At 51.5% G+C, this 18,857-nt stretch overlaps 7 protein-coding genes across 7 annotated transcripts; 4 read left to right on the top strand and 3 right to left on the bottom strand.

Moving 5' to 3' along the window:
• Positions 1-1,282: 1,282 nt before the first annotated feature.
• Positions 1,283-2,844, top strand: KD926_005516 (MCT family MFS transporter; the record flags this gene model as incomplete). Its single annotated transcript, XM_053098720.1, has 2 exons — positions 1,283-1,519; positions 1,576-2,844. The coding sequence occupies 2 exons, from the start codon at positions 1,283-1,285 to the stop codon at positions 2,842-2,844; spliced, it is 1,506 nt and encodes a 501-aa protein (XP_052957419.1).
• A 1,814-nt stretch (positions 2,845-4,658) lies between these two features.
• Positions 4,659-6,210, top strand: KD926_005517 (uncharacterized protein; the record flags this gene model as incomplete). The annotated part of the gene is made up of 9 exons (XM_053098722.1): positions 4,659-4,814; positions 4,868-4,913; positions 4,968-5,127; positions 5,183-5,293; positions 5,346-5,386; positions 5,438-5,492; positions 5,542-5,556; positions 5,613-5,663; positions 5,724-6,210. The coding sequence occupies 9 exons, from the start codon at positions 4,659-4,661 to the stop codon at positions 6,208-6,210; spliced, it is 1,122 nt and encodes a 373-aa protein (XP_052957420.1).
• Positions 6,211-8,467: 2,257 nt separating this feature from the next.
• On the top strand, positions 8,468-10,601 carry KD926_005518 (sugar porter family MFS transporter; the record flags this gene model as incomplete). Its single annotated transcript, XM_053098723.1, has 5 exons — positions 8,468-8,855; positions 8,909-8,985; positions 9,040-9,759; positions 9,824-10,361; positions 10,426-10,601. 5 exons carry the CDS (start codon positions 8,468-8,470, stop codon positions 10,599-10,601), a joined length of 1,899 nt encoding a protein of 632 aa, XP_052957421.1.
• Positions 10,602-10,810: 209 nt separating this feature from the next.
• KD926_005519 (uncharacterized protein) lies at positions 10,811-12,241 on the bottom strand (the record flags this gene model as incomplete). The annotated part of the gene is made up of 1 exon (XM_053098724.1): positions 10,811-12,241. One exon carries the CDS (start codon positions 12,239-12,241, stop codon positions 10,811-10,813), a length of 1,431 nt encoding a protein of 476 aa, XP_052957422.1.
• A 1,387-nt stretch (positions 12,242-13,628) lies between these two features.
• Positions 13,629-14,792, top strand: KD926_005520 (cyclo-L-Trp-L-Trp prenyltransferase; the record flags this gene model as incomplete). Its single annotated transcript, XM_053098725.1, has 1 exon — positions 13,629-14,792. The coding sequence occupies one exon, from the start codon at positions 13,629-13,631 to the stop codon at positions 14,790-14,792; it is 1,164 nt and encodes a 387-aa protein (XP_052957423.1).
• A 420-nt stretch (positions 14,793-15,212) lies between these two features.
• On the bottom strand, positions 15,213-15,830 carry KD926_005521 (uncharacterized protein; the record flags this gene model as incomplete). The annotated part of the gene is made up of 2 exons (XM_053098726.1): positions 15,213-15,509; positions 15,603-15,830. The coding sequence occupies 2 exons, from the start codon at positions 15,828-15,830 to the stop codon at positions 15,213-15,215; spliced, it is 525 nt and encodes a 174-aa protein (XP_052957424.1).
• A 1,472-nt stretch (positions 15,831-17,302) lies between these two features.
• KD926_005522 (dihydrolipoamide succinyltransferase) lies at positions 17,303-18,726 on the bottom strand (the record flags this gene model as incomplete). Its single annotated transcript, XM_053098727.1, has 5 exons — positions 17,303-17,419; positions 17,471-17,653; positions 17,704-18,045; positions 18,195-18,380; positions 18,448-18,726. The coding sequence occupies 5 exons, from the start codon at positions 18,724-18,726 to the stop codon at positions 17,303-17,305; spliced, it is 1,107 nt and encodes a 368-aa protein (XP_052957425.1).
• Positions 18,727-18,857: the final 131 nt, after the last annotated feature.

The following is an 18,857-nucleotide window of genomic DNA, read 5'->3' on the forward strand; positions in this document are numbered from 1 at the left end:
TTGATATACACTTGACATCCTTGTACCCAGTAACGATTCATCCTCCTTCACATCTATAGTAGAAGAACGGCATCAATAGTCATATAGCCTGGCCCCGACATCGTGCAGTACAAAATCTAGAGGATCAAACAATCACTATGCGGGGTAAGGAACCCCATCCTCCATACTTCAGAGTAGCCCGAGCGAATTGGCAACTAAGAGGGGTTGTCATCAATCGTTGACCACTCAATATGACAGTTATCTTCGGCACCGGAAACCGTTCCTGATCTCGGCAAGATCCTAGACGCGTGTTGCCTAAAGTTACAATCTGGAACCAACGTTGAAGAGGTGTACGCAGTAGTTTGATCGCCACCCGGCGCCTTGTACATGGAATCCAATCCTTGATGCATGTTAGCCCTGAACTTGACCCCAACTACGGCAGCCAAAGCACTTTCCTCATTGAATTGCCAAGGGATTAGCGCAACCCGGGGTGAGTCCTGTCAACATGGATTGGTAGTTGTAGAAGATTATAGCAAAGCACGCGATCATCGCGGCGATAGTGACATACGAATGAAGACGAGCATCGGTGTCAGATACGATGCCAAGCCAGCCGACTGCTGTCTGGATTCTCGGCGCGAGAGGAAACGAATCTTTGTTTGTCTGGGTGAATCTAGCGCGTGTTCCAAATTGGACGTTGATCCCTGGAGGGTTACATTTACTCCACTTATTGGCAACGAGAGTGGCCAAACCATGCAATCACGTCGACTTCCGGCCTGAATAGGCTTACGGGGCTTGTGCGGCTTATTTTTAGCACCAGAATAGTATCTGGGGGGTTACATTACTCCATTAACCTGCAAGGGGGGGTATTCTTTACGGATCTGACTGTATGTCTGCACTCCGATGTCGCCTTCAGGCCTCCAGGGGCTTACGGGACTGACGTGGTGGTGTATGACCCCTGGTATTAGGGGTAAAATCACTAGAATGCAATAACGGACTGGGGTCCCCACACCAGCGTCTGGACGTTTCCCCGATAATGCCTGGCGTCAATTATCTTCTTATCAGTCATTCGTATGTTCTTCCGTTACTAAGACCGGGGAAAGAGAAATTGACTGGTGGAGGAATTCCATGGCGTCGGCGGTTCCGACGGGCGCCGTCCCCTACCCTGGTATACTCTCAGCTCTCTCAGTTCGAGGAAGATATTTATCTCGCGTCTTACGTACTCTTTTCTCTTCTTTTGATTCCAACTCCTCATTTCAGATCGTGAAACTCCTCCCCAACCCACCGTCGGGTGTTGAAAGAAGAAATGGAGTCGGAGAAGAATGGCGACTCGAGTCCGGCGATAACAGCAACTGCCCCTGACCACGGCACCATGAGTCACCCATCTCCTGACTTTTCAGAGAAGAAGCTGTCCGAGAATGAACCTGAGCAAGTCCAACCACCAGCTCGGACAGAGGTAGAACCACCTCCAGATGGTGGTTATGGCTGGGTCTGTGTGCTGTGCGTCTTTTTGGTCAATGCCCATACCTGGGGAATCAATAGTGTAGGATCCTGTGGCCTCGCGACAATGTTTGATCTGCTAATTCTCGTTTCTCTCAGTCCTATGGTGTATTTCTAGCACATTATCTCGACACAAATACATTTCCAGGGGCCTCGGACCTCGACTTTGCCTTCGTCGGAGGCCTTTCTCTCAGTTTAGCCCAATTCATCGCTCCAGTCGCAACGATCACCACTCGAGAATGGGGGACGAGGGCTAGCTTGGCGATAGGAATCACACTGCAGACCGCCGCGTTGTTAGGGGCGTCATGGGCGACCGAGATTTGGCAATTATTTCTGAGCCAGGCCGTGTGTTTTGGATTCGGGATGGGAATGCAATTCAGCGCCACCGTTGGCATCATCCCGCAATGGTTCAATCGCCGACGCTCTCTTGCAAACGGGATTGGGACGGCGGGATCGGGGATCGGAGGCCTGATTTATTCGCTGGCTACAAGTGCCATCATCCAGAGATGGGGAACTGGGTGGGCTTTCCGAATCCTGGCTATAGTATCAGCTGCTGCGTGCGGCTTCTCCGCCATCCTCATAAGGGATCGCAACCAGGTCATTGGAGCTGTCCAAATCGCCTTCCATACTAGTCTTTTGAAGCGACCGGAGTTCCTGCTCACTTTGGCCTGGGGTTTCTTTAGCGTGTTGGGCTATGTGGCCCTGCTTTTCTCCATTCCCAGCTACGCGAGCACCGTGGGCCTTACCGCATCCCAAGGCTCGATTCTCGGTGCCATGTTCAACCTAGGAGGAGGTCTGGGGCGACCGGTTATAGGGTACGTCAGCGATGACTTTGGACGACTGAACACCGCATTCGGATGTACCTTCCTGGCCGGCCTCTTTTCTTTTGTAATCTGGATTTTTGCCAAAAGCTTTGGCGTCCTCATCTTCTATGCGCTGATCGGCGGCACTGTATCCGCAACCTTCACGACCACGGTGGCTCCGGTGGGCGCCGAGGTGGTGGGATTGAAACTCCTCCCATCTGCCTTGTCGATATTCTGGCTTTCGGTGGTCATACCGAGCACATTTGCCGAACCGATCGCCCTGTGGTTACGAACCGACAACGGGACCAATTTTCTGCATGCCCAGATCTTCACTGGCTTTATGTTTATGGGAGGAGCCCTTTGCCTCTGGCTTGTGCGGGCGTGGAAGATATCGGAGCTGGACAAGACCGGTGCCGATGCTGATCTTCTCAACCAGGAAGGTGAGGTCAGAGATGATGATGGCGTGCGTCGACAGTCCTTGGTGGCCAGGACGGTGAGCAGAGTTTCTAGTGTGACGAGAACGGCAAAGACTGCGAGGGGGTTGTTCACGTTAGCCAGAGTATAAACACTCAATACACCTGTTAGTCTGATGACAAAACCATCTTCAGAAATTGATCCAGTCAATACTCCGAGAAAGGTTGCAAGCGACTTTGGACATTCAACCTTTCCTCCGGTTCTCTACCATTAAGCCCATTACATGATTCGCGCAGATTTGGATCATGGCTTTCTCAGTAGCACTGGCTCTAAAACACCGTTTTGAGGTGAAGTACTGGCCATGCCGCAGCTGATCAGAGAATCACTCTCGTTCTGTGGGTCGTTATATATCTTCGGCCAAATTCCATCAAAATTCACACTAGCTGAACGGGGTGGCTGCCATACATCCCGCGACTGGACGGGTGAAACGGGCACATATAAACCGACACAAAGCTAAGAAAACTCAGAAGGGACCAATTTTGGATGATAAAAGGAACTTAGGGTTCGGCAACATTCGACTAGTTATGGAGTCCATGAACATGGTCATAATTGCCGATCCCAAAGTCAACCGGATCGACAACGATAATGACATGACCAACCCTGAGCCTAAGCTCAATGTGTCATTTCGCTCAAGAGCGAACCGACGTTCGGTGCCAATGTCAATGACCCTCTCTGCGATCAACTGGCGATCGCATTTCTCGTCAGGATCAATTATTGGGCATCTAATGTGCCTGATCACCAAAGGTTTCTGTAGATTCTCTCAATAGCTCCACGGCTAGAGCTCCTTCCATTCAGGGGCGATAGCCATCGCAGCCCAAGCGATCTCAGCGTGTCGCACAGGACGTGGAGATTAGTTGACATACTGAGGAGATTTACTTTGGTAACTGCGGCGCAGAACGGAGTAGGAAATGGACTACTGGAAACCAAGGATCAGGAAAAATGGGTCTCAGGCGCGGCTCGCAGATTGAGTGAGCTGTTTTTGTCCCTGTTTCGATATTACATTTAATTGCGACCAAAATTCGGGCCCCTGCATTTTCGGAGCAAGCCGACACCGTCACTTGCACCAGCGATCAGACTAATGTTACCCAGCAACCTACTGTCTTCCCTTGGCAGGAAAGGGGCCCTTTGTGTTCTCGCAAAGGGATCTCGTGTTTCTATACGGCGGCTCCACATCGGCCCAACTCTGAAGTCTGAACCCCAGACCAGATCGCACCCTTTCGGAGAAATAGCGGTTGAACGTCTCCACTGCATGGGTCGCTGTTGTCCAGTCAAACTCGGATACCAGCTGTCGCTCGTTGTTGGTGCCGTCAATCGACCGACTATTGCTAAAACAAATCGGAGTCTTCCGGTCCAGAACACAACGAGGGCTGGAGACCTATTTCCAGCGTCTATTTTAGGCAGGCCTCACGAACCCTCGGGCCTTACAACGACCAAAAGGCAGAAGATCGTCATGGATTTTATTTTCGTTTTCAATCAAATCGACCTGCTCCACTGGAGCTGAATCCTGGAGGATTGATGTTTCCACCATACCCTAACTCAAATTTGCCTTTGCCCCTGGACCATAGGAGGAGCCAATAGTAGGTACCGTGAAGGGCAGCGAGAGACGGGAAAAGTGACGCGCCGATGGTTTTGAATCTCCTTTTTAAGCTTTTTCTCGATATGGTGGAGCGATATACGCATCCTTCAGTCCCAACAGGTTGGGTCTGCTGAATTGGCAGCGATGCGATTATAGGAAAAGGGTTGTCCGGGGGGGGTTCAGCTTTTCGACCTTTCTATGATTTTTGCATCTGTTGTGGCTTTGTCGTGAGCTGTTTACGTTTGGATATCCAACGTCTAGCAAAAACAACCGGGCGCTGGGTTCACCACTTATTCTCAGCTCGAAACGCCGCGTCTACTCGATGGAACATGGCAGACCTCGGATTCTACAAGGACAACTCGTTTCTGGTTGAGCAATGGACAGAATATGCCGTCAGTGTCGCCATCATCTTTCTCCGACTTGGAGTGCGTCTGCGGATGGTTGGCCCGCGGGGATTTCAAGGGGATGATTACTTAGCATTCCTTGTAAGACGCCTGGCAACAGACATCGAGTGCTCTTCTCTCTAACAGGTTGATAGGCACTTGCCTTCCTTACGATGGATGGCATCACAGTCCATTTTTCATGTTCGTTGCCCATATCTTGATTCTAACAAAGCGCGCATACTAATAACTAGAAAGATAAACGAGGGACAAATCTAGAAATACCCGATGCTTTACAAAATAAACTCTCGCCATCCGCATACCGATCGGTTGAATCCGGCTCAAAGTTCGAGTTGGCTGCCTGGTACTCATATACGGCGTTGATTTGGGTGATGAAGGGGAAGATGTTATTCCTTTAGTAAGTTTCCTGTCGCTCCCAGATATCCCAACGCTAACCGAGGCTGGGGATTCAGCAAGCGATTGACGTTGGGCTTGTGGCAATCGAAAGCTATTGCCTGGCTGGCGATTCTGTGCGCTGCTACCTACATCGCAGTTTTCTTGACTGTGACTTTGGGGTGTCGACCGTATGATACCTACAAGGCTCCTATTTGTCTGTCCAGGATGTTAACCACATAGCAGCATGTCCGACAATTGGAGAGTATATCCTCCCCCATCGCGTAAGTGCCTTGTTCGGCTGGAAATATTAGCATTCGATTGACTGTCAGCAGCCGAGTGTGGGCTTAAGATTCAGAATGTTATCGTGACTTGCATTCTCAACGTTTTGTGAGTATGCCTTATACCTGTTCTCAAGCTCCAGCTAACAGAATGATAGCACCGATATAGCATTGTAAGACCGGACGCCAAAACGACAAATCTTCTGTATGTATACGCTAACAACTCCAGGCTCTTCATTCCAGTCCCTCTCCTATGGCGCGTCAAAACATCTCTATCGCGGTAAGAAGGCAGCTTCCACTCCTCCGTGAAGCCAGATCCTAACACCCTATCCCCCACCAGCAAAATCGTGATCTCCATGTTCCTCAGCTCCGGAATCTTCGTCATCTCCGCATCCATCATCCGCACCGCTCTGACCCTCGGATCCAAACCGTCCAGCATAACCGTCAACCGCTGGGGTATCCGCGAAACAGTCGTCGGCGTGGCGACCGTGAACCTCCCCATCCTGCGTCCTCTCTTCACCAAGCGATTCTGGAGCTCGGGAATGGGCGGCAGCTCTGGCGCACGCAATTACTACGAATACCATGGCAGCTCCGGGGGCTATAATCTGACGTCGCGGTCCAGGAAGGGACAAAGGAATGACAGCACGACGGGGATCAATACAGCGAGTCAGAATGGGAAGGACGATACGGGCGGAGTGTTCGTCAGTACGAGCTATAATGTGCGCGTGGAGAGTCGCGGTACACCCGAGGGAGAACCTGTAGATGGGCAGAGACTGGGGTTGAATCCGAGCAGTGTGTGGGAGATTGATAAGAAGTCGATGGTGTAGAGTATTTTAAGCTGGAGAGGTGCATGTATAGTTTCGGATAAATATATCAATTCTCAAGTATTTGTTGCACAGGAATTCCTACTAGAAGTAGATTGCATATACACTATGCGCGTGGCTTCCCCATTAATCCAGTAGGAATAAGCTATTTAATCACCCAAAGGAGATAAAAAGATCCGAACACGAGTTTTCGGTATATCTTTTAGCAAATTCCATACCCACTAACGGTGCTAAACGGCTGTGGCTGGCAGCGGATTCCACAAGGCTGCTCTGGGGTGAAACATGACGAAAGAGGCGTTATTGGGCTTTCACCAGCTGCTGGTCATATACAATCAGAGCAGGCCAGGCTCCATTGAGTGGAAATATGCGGACAGAGTACGATGAGTGACCTGCGAGAAACCACAGGATCGACGAATCTCCAATGCCTAGGGAGGCAGTTGCTAACATCGGAAAGAGCCACACTCAAGCGATCAATATTTGATCGGAGTCAATGAATCACCAGTCTCACTACAAGCTTTCCTCTGTCTGAATGTTCATAGCCGACCGCGATGAAGTATAAGTGACCTCGTACGAGGCAGCTTGACCAAACATTCCTTTCCCCAGTGGGAATGCTGACACCACCAATGATACTTGAACGGATCCGTCCAGCACACCACATCTTCTTGCCCTTCTCGGCTGAGGCTTACGTGAAGCGTGTCTGACCCGGACTGGATTGTGCCGAGGCAGCCGATTAGCCAGCGCTGACCAGAGGACGTCGAAGGCGGCGCCACGAACCGATAGCAGGCTGCTAGACTGGATTATTGAGACGAAAGCGGCGCAAGGAGTCTTTGACGTGTGCAAAGACAGAAATTAACGCGAGAGTATATCCGACAGAAGTCAAGTTCAATGTCTACGGTGTTAAGATTTCGTGCAGAACGTCGCTTTTCTGGCACTGTACGTTGTCAACTGATATTAGATTAATCCCCGCAGCAATCGAGAAACTTCCCATGTGACCATGTGTGAGCGAGATTGGGCGAACAGACCCACAGCCATCATCCAACGAACAAATCATACTTATGAGGAGTCAACTGAAAGGCAGACCGTGTCGGAAATCACTCCAATCAGCCGCGCCGAATGCGGTCAGACAGACCTGTACTCGACCGGCCCACGCCGCCTGAGCACGGAGAAGCGTTGCGAAGGAGCGCCAGGTAAGGCGCCACGCCGAAAGAAGCAGCGAGGGTGACATGGAGAAAGATGGAGACAGACCCACGACGGTCGAGGATGACGCAGAGTAGGGCAGCAGCGCCACGTGATTGGCCGCCACCGCGTCGATCGCACTTGGCCAAGCGCTTCGTAGTTGCTTCGTATTGCTTTGTCGCACTTGGCGAGGGCTTCGACGGGCTTGTTTGAATCATAGACATGACTAGTCACTAGTCGGCTCTCGCGTGGACCTCCACTTTTCTCCTCTTCTGCGTCTGGAGAAGGATTCCCTCTAAACCCGCAACTGCATTCCCCACGGGGTTCCGGGTTGGGGAAATGGTCCACCGAGATTGACTTGTCGGTCAGAGCGCTGTTCCATGGCAGACACAGATCTGTCCGGGGTCAAATTGACCTGTCCACCATGTGAGATGTACAACGGTGACCCCCACACCATGTCATACCCATCTCACGGGCGACCGACACCCGCCAGCCTGGTTCACCCATTTCCATCATCATCTCGCACTCCGAACCCAGTTGATAAAGGCTGAGTAGGACCTCAAGCCATTGCGGCGGAAATGACGGCACGGGATGGACATCCCCGCCAGTGGCTTACTGAATTATGCCTCGATTCGGCCAAACAGCCAGGATAGTGTATGCACCGGCAAACTCTAGCGTTGTATGCCATCCTTTCTGCCACCCCAAGGGCACGTCCGTTCGATCGTGCGAGCCGTCGCTGAGTGGCTGCGGGCTGAACCTTGTCAGACGCCGTAGGACAGGTCTCGCCCGGTGTGACCTTATTCAAGGATTCGAGGGATTCCATGGATCCACTGCGTTGAAACCGGAGAATGCGAGGCTGCGTCTCCGGAGCTCGTATAAGACGCAGGCACGACCCTGCGGGGTCGTTTATGTGAGGGAATGATTGTTTATATGTGTATGATTATGTTGCTGGCCTCGAAACCGCAAATTGGTGAAAAGGTCCGGATTTCTGTCTTCCGATTCCTGTCAGTTGTCTAGAGATACGGCGAGCCTCCTTTGGTCAAAGAAGACGACAAGGATCCATACTTTCTAAAGAAAAGCTACCATGAAAGAAGAGCAAACAATCTCGTCAACACACGACGAGAAGGTCGAGCGTGTGAGCGAAAGTCCACCCCGTGCCGAACACGTCCACGATGCAAAAGAGCGCGACAGCATCTACGACATCGAAGGCCGGCCCAGCACCCAGGTCACAGCCGTCTTTGAGAACCCCTTGGCCGGGATTCCGCGCGAGCAGCTGTTCGAGGATGTCGACAATTTCTGTGACAAGTATGGGCTTCAGGAGTATCGAGAGACTTTCCGGAAAGGCGCTCTGGTTTCGCAGAATCCTCACGCGGCTCAGGACCTCCCCGAGCTGAATGAGGAAGAGAAGAAGATCCTAGAGCGTGAAGTAACCCACAAATGGTCTCAGCCATGGCAGCTCTACTTCATGGCCTGTAAGTTGTCACTGTGTTCTTGATAATTGGGAGCAAACTAAACATATCGACAGCCATGTGTTCGCTCGCCGCTGCGGTGCAGGGCATGGACGAAACAGTCAATAACGGCGCACAGGCTATCTATCTCACTGTAAGCATAGAAGCACAGTCACTCAGATTCCAATATTGATTTCTATTTCTTTAGGAACTGGGCATCAAAAGCGACCGTTTCTCCGAGCAGATGCAAAACTACCTTACTGGACTGGTGGTCGGTGCACCGTACCTAGCATGCGCTATTCTAGGATGCTGGCTCACGGAGCCCATGAACCGTTATTTTGCTCGGCGCGGAACTATCTTCATCTCGTGTTTCATAGCAGCGGTGGCTTCTATCTGGGAAGGCGTGGCCAATTCGTGGGTCAACCTTTTCATCGCTCGCTTCGTTCTCGGCCTGGGCATCGGAGCCAAGTCGTCCACGGTGCCAGTCTATGCGGCCGAGTGTTCCCCGGCACCCATTCGAGGCGCCCTGGTCATGATGTGGCAGATGTGGACGGCATTCGGCATCATGCTGGGAAACATCATGGGCGTGGCTTTCATGGGTCTGTCAAACGATCTCTCCTGGCGGCTGATGCTCGGGTCGACCGTCGTACTACCAATCGTCGTCTGCGCTCAAGTCTACTTGTGCCCCGAGTCCCCTCGATGGCTAATCGAGCACAACAAGATCCACAAAGCGTTCGACGCGTTCCGGACACTCCGACCGTCGGAGCTCCAGGCCGCCCGCGACCTTTACTATGCCTACGTGGGTGTTGAGCTGGAGCGCAAGGTCAACAAGGGCAAGAACTTCTTCACTATGTTCCTGGAGCTTTTCACGGTGCCTCGAAACCGACGAGCAACTCTAGCCAGCTGGATCGTCATGTTCCTACAACAGGTCAGTCTTAAAACAAGCCCCCTTGACCATACCACAGACAATCCCACCTAACAGCACCCTCTAGTTCTGCGGCGTCAACGTCATCGCCTACTACTCGACCACCATCTTCACCGACTCGGGCTACACCATCCAACAAGCGCTCCTAGCATCCATGGGGACAGGAATCCTCAACTGGGTCTTCGCCCTCCCCGCCTTCTTCACCATCGACACCTGGGGCCGACGCAACCTCCTCCTCTTCACGTTCCCCTTCCTCGCGATCTGCCTCTTCTGGGCGGGATTCTCCTTCTGGATCGAAGAAGACATTGCGCACAGCAAGAAGCGAGTCGCGATGGTCACAACAGGCATGTATCTATTCGAGGTCTTCTACTCCCCTGGCGAAGGGCCCGTACCATTCACCTACTCCGCGGAAGCGTTTCCCCTACACGTCCGCGAAGTCGGCATGTCATGGGCGACGGCCACGACGTGGTGTTTCAACTTCATCCTATCATTTTCATGGGAACCGCTGAAAGCAGCCTTTAAGCCACAGGGGGCGTTTGCCTGGTATGCGGCTTGGTGTCTGATCGGATGGGTGTTGGTGTTGCTGTTTGTACCGGAGACGAAGTGTACGTTTTTCCATTCCTCCTCTGCTCACATTTGCTTTGTTAAGCAGAAGCTAACGGTGTGTAGCACTCACTTTGGAAGAACTGGACCAAGTGTTCTCGGTCCCTACGCGGAAACACGCCATGTATCAGCTCAAAAACGCCGTCTGGCATTTCCGGGTGTGGGTCCTGCGACAGAAACTGGAGCCGATGCCTAAGTTGTATAAGACGGCGGGACATTTGACGGGTGCCGTGGAGGAGTAAGAGGACAGTGTGACCAGGTTGAATATATCGCTTGAAAGAGATTTGGAGTCAGGAAATTAGTAGTAATAAGTTCGAGCAGATATGATCGTTTCGTTCATATTCTTTAGGATAGTACTGAACAGATAAATATGTAAATGCCATTACGAATAAACTAGAAAACGTCTAGGTACCATCAGCAGGACATCAAACAGCTAAAAATGCAATCACCGCTATGCAAATCTCCACACGACCTCCAACACCCGCGGCTGGAGGTTCAACTCCGGCGGCGGGTCATCCACGTACAGCTGCCGCACACGTCCGCCCTCGTTAACGGCGCTACGCATGCGGAAGGAAACCTTATCGGCGTCCTTGGGACGCAACGGCCCCAGACTGAAGGCGAATCCCTCGTCGCGGGCCCAGTCACTATCGTCGAACGTCTGCTCCATAGAGATCATATCGTTCATCGGTTCAGAGTACTTGACGACGGAGAACCCATTGACGAAGAACGAGTCCTTGGAGATGCGCCATCGTCGCAGCTGACAGTCATCGCCACATATGGCGGCGACTTTGTGCATGGCGACCACGTCGACGTCGAACCACGACTTCCAGTGATGCAGGGACAGAGGCAAGGGCCGGCCGGCCTCGAAGAACCCGGAGACGTCGTCACGCATGTCCAGCTGGAACAGCCCGCGGTCCCAGGTGAGTTTCGTGTTGGTGTGGTGGTAAATGCAGCGAGCCACCCGCTTATCGCCCATATCCTTGTATTCGTAACAGTCGTCAAACACCTTGTCGATATCCTCCAGCAAGGGCATCGAGAGGAAGACCCCAGCGCCCCCGTAGGCCATGTACGAGAAGATGCCCATCTGCGCGAAGTTCTCGGTCGGAGCACCAATGTAGTAAGGTTTAGAAGCGTCGTAGGTAGCGAGCTTCTTGACGAGGTTCGCCATGGACGGGAAAAAAGTATCGTCGTCGATGATGACGCCCCAGCGGGTATTCTCGTCGCGGTTCCGCAGCAAGACACGAGTCAAGTGGAAGTATCGGTCGAGGAGTTCCTCGGAGGAGGGGAGGATGGTGAGATCGATCTCCATTGCGGTGGCTCGCTTCAGGACCTTCGTCTTCTCGCTGGAGGACACGTTGTCGACCAGGGCGAAGATGCGACACTTGGTGCCAGCGGCCCAGACGGCAAAGGCGTCCATCGAGTCATTCAATCGCTCCAGGGAGGTCGCGACGCCGACGACGAGATGCGAGGCATCGACGCGCGGAGGCGGCACCGGGACCTTGATGGAGACGGTCGGATCACATTGTTCTCGCGGCAAGACTCTGCGAGCTTCCTGGGTAGCGTCGACTTTCACGGTCTGCCAGGTCGGAAGGGGTACGGCCAGCGTATCGTCGAAACCGCGGAAGTCGGACGAGGGGACGGCCACGATCTCCCAGCGGGCATACTCTACGGACGAGTCGAAGCCGTAGGAGCGCAGACGATCGAGATCCAGGTCGCAGGGGACATGGTCGGTCGCGGGCGGCGGAATGGGGGACGAGGGGAGGGATTGGTCGTGGTCGTGGCGGACGCTGGGAAGACAGTAGAAGAGCCAGGCTAGGAGGAGGAGGGTAGCGACAACATATCTCACTGGATGGCGGAATCGAACGACGCGACGGGGTTGCATGTTGTACCGGACATAGTAGCACAACAAGAAGATCAGACCAAGAGAAGATCGGAAGCACGACGGAAGATGAGAGCGAAGACCAGAGAGATTAACTCCTGGCGGGACCCGTGATCGGCTGCCGGCCTGAGGCTGCCTTGATTGGCGCCGAGCCACCAGGGCGCCCCACGGGAAACGCGCGGCACCGCGCGGGAGGCGCCCACGGTAGGGCTGTTACTTCTTGATTTTGCCCGGGTAGAGTGATAGTTGATACATAATAAGCATATCAGCATATCAGTATAAGACGCATAAATATCATAACTCAATCCAACAATTCTTTGCAGTTTGTTCCTCTGTTCCTGCATCTATCTTCATACTTACTACTAAGGTCACTGTGCAGTTCAATTATTCCAGGAAATTAAAGTCCCGGCGGTCCCGTTCTGCCGCCCACCACTAGCCGGTCTAGACCCCCTGGTGGCCACTCCACTTGCGTCATTCCTCACTCTCTTCTGGCTGGGGATTCTGGTTTCTACTGTTCCAGATCTCACGATAATTCAATGATATACAGTAATGCCCATCCTCGGCACTGGCCGAAACCATCTGGAGATCCCCGTTGGGTGCCCCGTCTAGTCAGTAATTCCAGGTTTGCACCGAGCATATAGATATCTTCCATCCGTGTCCGAAAGCAGTCCGGGTGAAACACAGCTCTTGGTTGCTAAATATATAACCCTCAGAGCAGGGGATACCCCTGTGTTCATCCCAAAAACAGGCTTACCCTTCTAGATCCAGCATAATTACCAATATTCAGTCTCCGCATCCCTTGCGTGCCTCCTATATCGGCGATGTCCGGGTAACCTTTCCCCGGTATATGGCCCACGGGTCTTCCCGGGAAGGTCTGCCGACCGGGCAGCCATCTATACTTCTACACTTCTGCATGTACATCGCTTTGCAAGAAACCCTGACATGGCCCATATCCTAATATTGGATACGGTTCAATTGACTAAAATGTCAATCAGCATCCAGCGCCCTAAACTGGGACATGCTCCGCGAATAATCACTGGTGAAACTATCACCTTGAACCATCTCATCACCAGTTGTCATGACTTCCCGGTGACTGGAGATCGCCTTCGGTGGTAGACTCTAAGCGAGGTTACCTTTCAACGAATTATGCAACGTAAACATTGTTGTCGGGCACAATCAAACCACAGACCCGGTCAGAGATACCCTCGTCTCACGGTCTTAATCCATGTTAGTATTACAAAATGACAACTGGTGGTTGCACACGGAATATTGGTTTCTCAGAAAGGCGCCGGGGAATTCTATAAAATACATTGATACCACCCATCTGAACCAGACCTGAGAAATCTGACCAATCTTTCTCTGGGTGAGCTCATGTTCCCCGGATGCACTCATGTCCGCTTATACACTTCTGCACGATGCAGAAGCATCCGCAGACCCGTCAAGCACCCCCGAGCCATTCAAAATTCTCACCAAGCACATTTCCTTCTCCAATCACGATGAACACGAATGGTGGCATAAGTCCGGCCCGATGATGGCCAGAATGCTCGTTGCTGCCAACTATGACATCCATCAGCAATACAGATACCTGTGTCTCTATGCCCTCCACATTGTGCCAATGATGGGACCATTCCCATCCATCGACCGGCCTCAGCTCTACAAAACGCCGTTCACTAGCCAAGGAACGTTGGAAATCAGCACCAACTTCATGCGGTCCCGGGCAACGCTCCGAATGAGCATAGAACCCATTGATTATCGACCCATGGCCGGCCTGGACGCTTTCAACCGAGTGGTACCTGGCCAGATGTTGAATCGACTGAAACAGGCGGGTGTGAAAGTTGACATGTCCTTATATCATCAGCTAATCCACCGGCTGACCTTGTCTGATGAAGAAGACGCCGCCCTTCGCGACTGTGACGGTGTGAAAAATCTGCCCTACCAATCCCAGTCCATGGTGGCATTAGATTTTGGGAATGAGGACGCCATGGTCAAGCTATATCTCTTTCCAGGGGCCAAAGCACACGTGACCGGCACCTGCTGCTCGGATTTGATATTCTCAGCCGTCAAGACCATCAATGCAGATGAATCCTTTAAAGATGCACTGGCGGCACTCGAGAGCTACTGCCTGGACCTTCCGGCCTCCGCTCAGGTCCATTGGATAAGCGTCGACCTTGTCAAGCCCACGGCCTCGCGTTGCAAGATCTACGTGTTCGATGGCCAGGTAGACTTCGAACGAGTATCGGACTTTTGGACCATGGGTGGCAAACTTGCGAGTCCTGGAAACTCCAGGGGGCTGGGACTGCTGCGTGAACTGTGGGACGCTCTCGATATGTCAGGTGACCTGCATAACCAAAACGATACCGCACGCGAGTTCGTATGCCTTTTAGCCAACTACGAGCTTCAACCGGGCCGATCACTCCCAGAGCCCAAGATCTATATCAATTTGTCCGGAATCAGCGATCTGGGCGTTGCAAAGACAGTGTCGAGCTTTATCGAGAGGCACGTCAATACCGAGCAAGGGAGAGCATACATCGACAATGTTGCTTCGTTCGTGTGAGTGTTTCAGTCTGTCTATCTGTATTCCCCTCCAACAACCTTTATTCGCTCCGTCGCTTGGGTACTTACTCCTTAAGAATTGGAAGCTAATACCTAGCACAGTCCCGGAATCGACCTCGAAAAGAGCACCGACTACCAATTCTGGCTTTCTTTCTCCTGCTCAGATAAAAAGGGGCCATACATGTCAATATATTATCACTAGGTCAAGGGGAGCTGGAGGACCTAGAACAACGCATGTTAAAAGACAGAGTGCTTGGATAATTGAGACATCCACGCCTCTTAGTAGTTGAACAGCTTAACTTCATAACTGACCTTAACGCTTGACGAGAGCCACACTCGCAATACAAAACATAAAACCCACCAAGGGTGCCATCCCTAGTATATACACTCTAGCATAAAAGATAAAAAACCCCCATGATCATCAATCCTCCCAATCCAAGATCGCCGAATCGACCTGAGTATGCGTTTCGGGACCCCAATCATCAGTCCACGAAACTCTCGACGCATTCTCGTGCACCCCACTATTCAAATCACAATTGATCGGCTGTCCCGCAATGTAATTCTGATACGAGTAGACCACTCCGCTATAGAGCTTGCTAAACGGAACATCGGCCGATTCACCGCCCATTGCGTTCGCAATAACATAATTGAGTGTCGCACACGCCTTGATGCACTCCTGCAGACTGCGCAGACCTTTCAACTGTCCTAGCTTGGTGATCTGCGGGTTGTTTGTTGAATGACATACTATCGGGGATGTTCTCGTAGCAGTGGATCTTGTATTTCAGGGTGCGATTGTTGACAGTGAACGGACTGGAATCGTCGGCCGGGTTATTGGGTGTGTAGTACTGATTGTCGGTTGCATTGCAGCCGGTCCGTAGGTTTTGCTGCTTGTGCTCGTTGACGTTTCACCCGTCGTAGTTGCCGTCGCTGTCGAAGAGGTGGAAATATCTGCGACGGTGCTTGTCGCGGCAGTGCTGCTCTCGGCTGGTAACGACGATGCGTCGGCATGACTAGAGGTCATAGGTGAGCGTTCGGTCATATTAAATTATCCCAATATGAACCTTCCTAATAACGTGCCTACATCTTTTGACTCGCCAACCCACCCCCAACGCCGGCTCCTATTCTGGCCGCAAGAACCACCACCAACGCGAAAACCAGGATCCAGAAAATCTTCGTTGTCAATCCACATATTCATTGTTTGGATCCCTCTGTCTCGTCATGTTTTCCTTCCGTGTATTGCGGCCAACCTGCGGTGTACGCAATTTTCTGGGTATCTTTCTCGTTAGCGGCCTCGATGCCGCCTTGCCTTGCCAGGGTACCACCTCCGGCGCACAACTCGAGATGTGATCTTGGCGCTCCATCTGGAGCAAACATGCACTAGGATGGACAGTTGGAGGGCGTCGCAATACACAAAACTTTCGACGTGCAAGGCGAACAACATCCGCAGACTGACACCAGTGGGACAAGAGAGCGCAGGATTAGAGCAAGGAAGCGGATATCACGATCGCATATTCCCTAGCATCCTGAACATCAACCGACAAGGGAAAAAGAAGCGGAAGAAAGAAAGATGGGAGCGGACAAGGAAGGAAAAGACCCTGCCATCATTGATAATGTGCATAATGCCTAAGAAGGCCGACTCGAGCTATGCAAGGAAGGAAAGAGGGGGTGATGCCTCAATTACCCAGGGCCTTGGTCGACAGACCGTCCTGTCATTAGCAAGGCGTTACATTGCATGGCGCTAAGTGGTAGCTTCTTATTAGCGAAGTCGCACTCAGATATACATTCCACCTCCACTCGAAGCGCCGTTCGGCTTGGCAGCTGCACTGGGCCACGATTCTGATGCAGACCAAAGCAACAGAACCAATCCCCGAGATGAGCAATGACAATCGGACTAATTTCGGGTTTGCTTTCCCATATCTAAAAATGGATATTTCAAATTAAACACGAATGTCCCAGTCTCTGATTGTTTCCTTTCGCTTACCAGGCTGAGAATTGGCTGGTGCAAGTTGGCGCGCATTAGCCAGATTAATCCCTGGCAGTTAGCGAATGTGCCACGCCCAAGACTTCTTTGTTGAACAGGGTTTAGTGTTACAGACTGATTGGCACTTTTGACTGATTAATGGTTGGATTTCAAACGATTGAGCGACCGTCGTGTTTTTATAGGAGCAATTGCCATATTGGCAAATATTCAGGCTCTTCCAATCAGATAACCATGAAGGACAAAACCTGTCCAATTTTTGACATAGGCTACTCACAATGATGGGGTTGCCCTCGATAATGCACTAGGGCCCTGACCCGAGGGTATGCTGCTCGGTAGGTTAACATTTTGCCGATGCATGGAACGCCCGTTTTCATTTCATGTTTGTCCCTAAAATACTTGGATAATCTTGATCAATTATTCATCTAATTTGTTCAGATGAATTTGATAAGGGGATTCGGTATATGTTAGAGTGTCGACCTGCTAAAAATATATCATGAAGACCAAGGAACGATATACGATATAAAATATTTTTAGACAATCAACATATTGGAAGGATCCTCCCAATGATTCTTTACTAATGTGAGGAAAGTGACAGCTTCTCGTCCATACACCAGACGGTGGTCGTAAGTCAACGCCGTATACATCATCTGGATACAATTAGCAACGCTTAACTTGCAAGTACGTTCCAGAATACTCACCGGTCGGATGGCAGCCTCTCCATTGACGGCAACAGGACGCTCCTGAATACCATAAATTCCTGGAACGGCAGTTTGCGGAACATTGATTATCGGCGTTCCGAATAAAGATCCCCAAATCCCGCTGTTGCTGATGGTAAATGTGCCACCAGCCATGTCTCCCATTGTCAATTTGCCATCGCGTGCCTGTGTTCGTCAGCATTTTTAAACCTACTCTGGAGAATTGGGATAAATACTATTGTGCCCAAGTCGGCAATGCCTTTCTCAACATCAACTATTTTCATATTCTCGATGTTGCGTATTAGATCAATGTAGTCTCGGTACATAATCATCTCGTCATTCTCGATGGATGCGTTGATGGTAGGGATCTCCTTCAAAGCAAGGGCGGAAGCCCGAGAAATGAGGCCCATGAACCCCAGTTTCACGCCGTGTTTTCTCAGCACCTCGTCCTTGTTCTGCTTCCGAAACTCCATCACGCTCGACATGTCGACTTCGTTGAAAGTGGTCAAGAAAGTCGCCTTGTTCTGGGATTCTTTGAGGCGTTCGGCCGTGCGCATACGCATGCGGGACATTTTAACCTGGGCATGTGAGTTTCAAAATGCAGTAAACGGGCGCAGAGAAGTACTTTGTTTTCACCCCGGCTGCCCTTGTATGCGCCAATGGGAGAGGTGCGAGGTTGTAATCATAGTTGTGATGCATGATCTTGTGAATGATCTTTCTTCTCAACCTGCTTTGGTGGCTCTTGATGAAGATCGGATTTGTTGAATTCTTCTTTATGCTTTGCCTTTGATGCCTCGCTATATTTCCCTTTTATCAGGTCGCGCGACTCCAGGCTGACCTCCACCACGGGCTGCCCAACAGTCACCGTGTCGCCTTCACTGACTAAGACCTTAGTGATAGTTAATGTCGTTGTCTGGGGCGTTAACAGCAACATCGATTTTGTCCGTTTCAATCGATGCCACTTCCTCGTCCATGCTCACGTAGTCACCAACCCGCTTGTATACGCTGGCAAGGACGCCTTCCAATATCGATTCCGCCATCTGAGGTACCGCAATCACCTTTGTTTCTGCGAGCGTCGGCCCATTCGTGCTGAATGAACGAAATAGAGCGCATGGTTCTTGCCTCCTTCCTTTCAGCGATTGCGATCTCAGAGGTTGCGTGCGAATATGTGGTGCTCGTTCGGTCTTGGGCGCATGTAGGAGGAGAGGGCGAATCCTTTCCCAGGAGGCTTTAGAGGAGATTATTGTGCGAGACAACATTTTTGTGAATCAGCAATCTCACAGTGAAAAAAGATTGCAATCAGTTTTACGGCAAGAATTTGTGAGCCTCAGCCGCTGCACGGGATCGGAGTCGGCATCTTGTCACTTAGCCGAAGAAAGTGCCGGGGAGA

The sequence above is a fragment of the Aspergillus affinis genome, assembly GCF_023601865.1.
Source record: "Aspergillus affinis strain CMG 70 chromosome Unknown NODE_27_length_306053_cov_87_951578, whole genome shotgun sequence".
Classification (NCBI taxonomy): domain Eukaryota; kingdom Fungi; phylum Ascomycota; class Eurotiomycetes; order Eurotiales; family Aspergillaceae; genus Aspergillus; species Aspergillus affinis.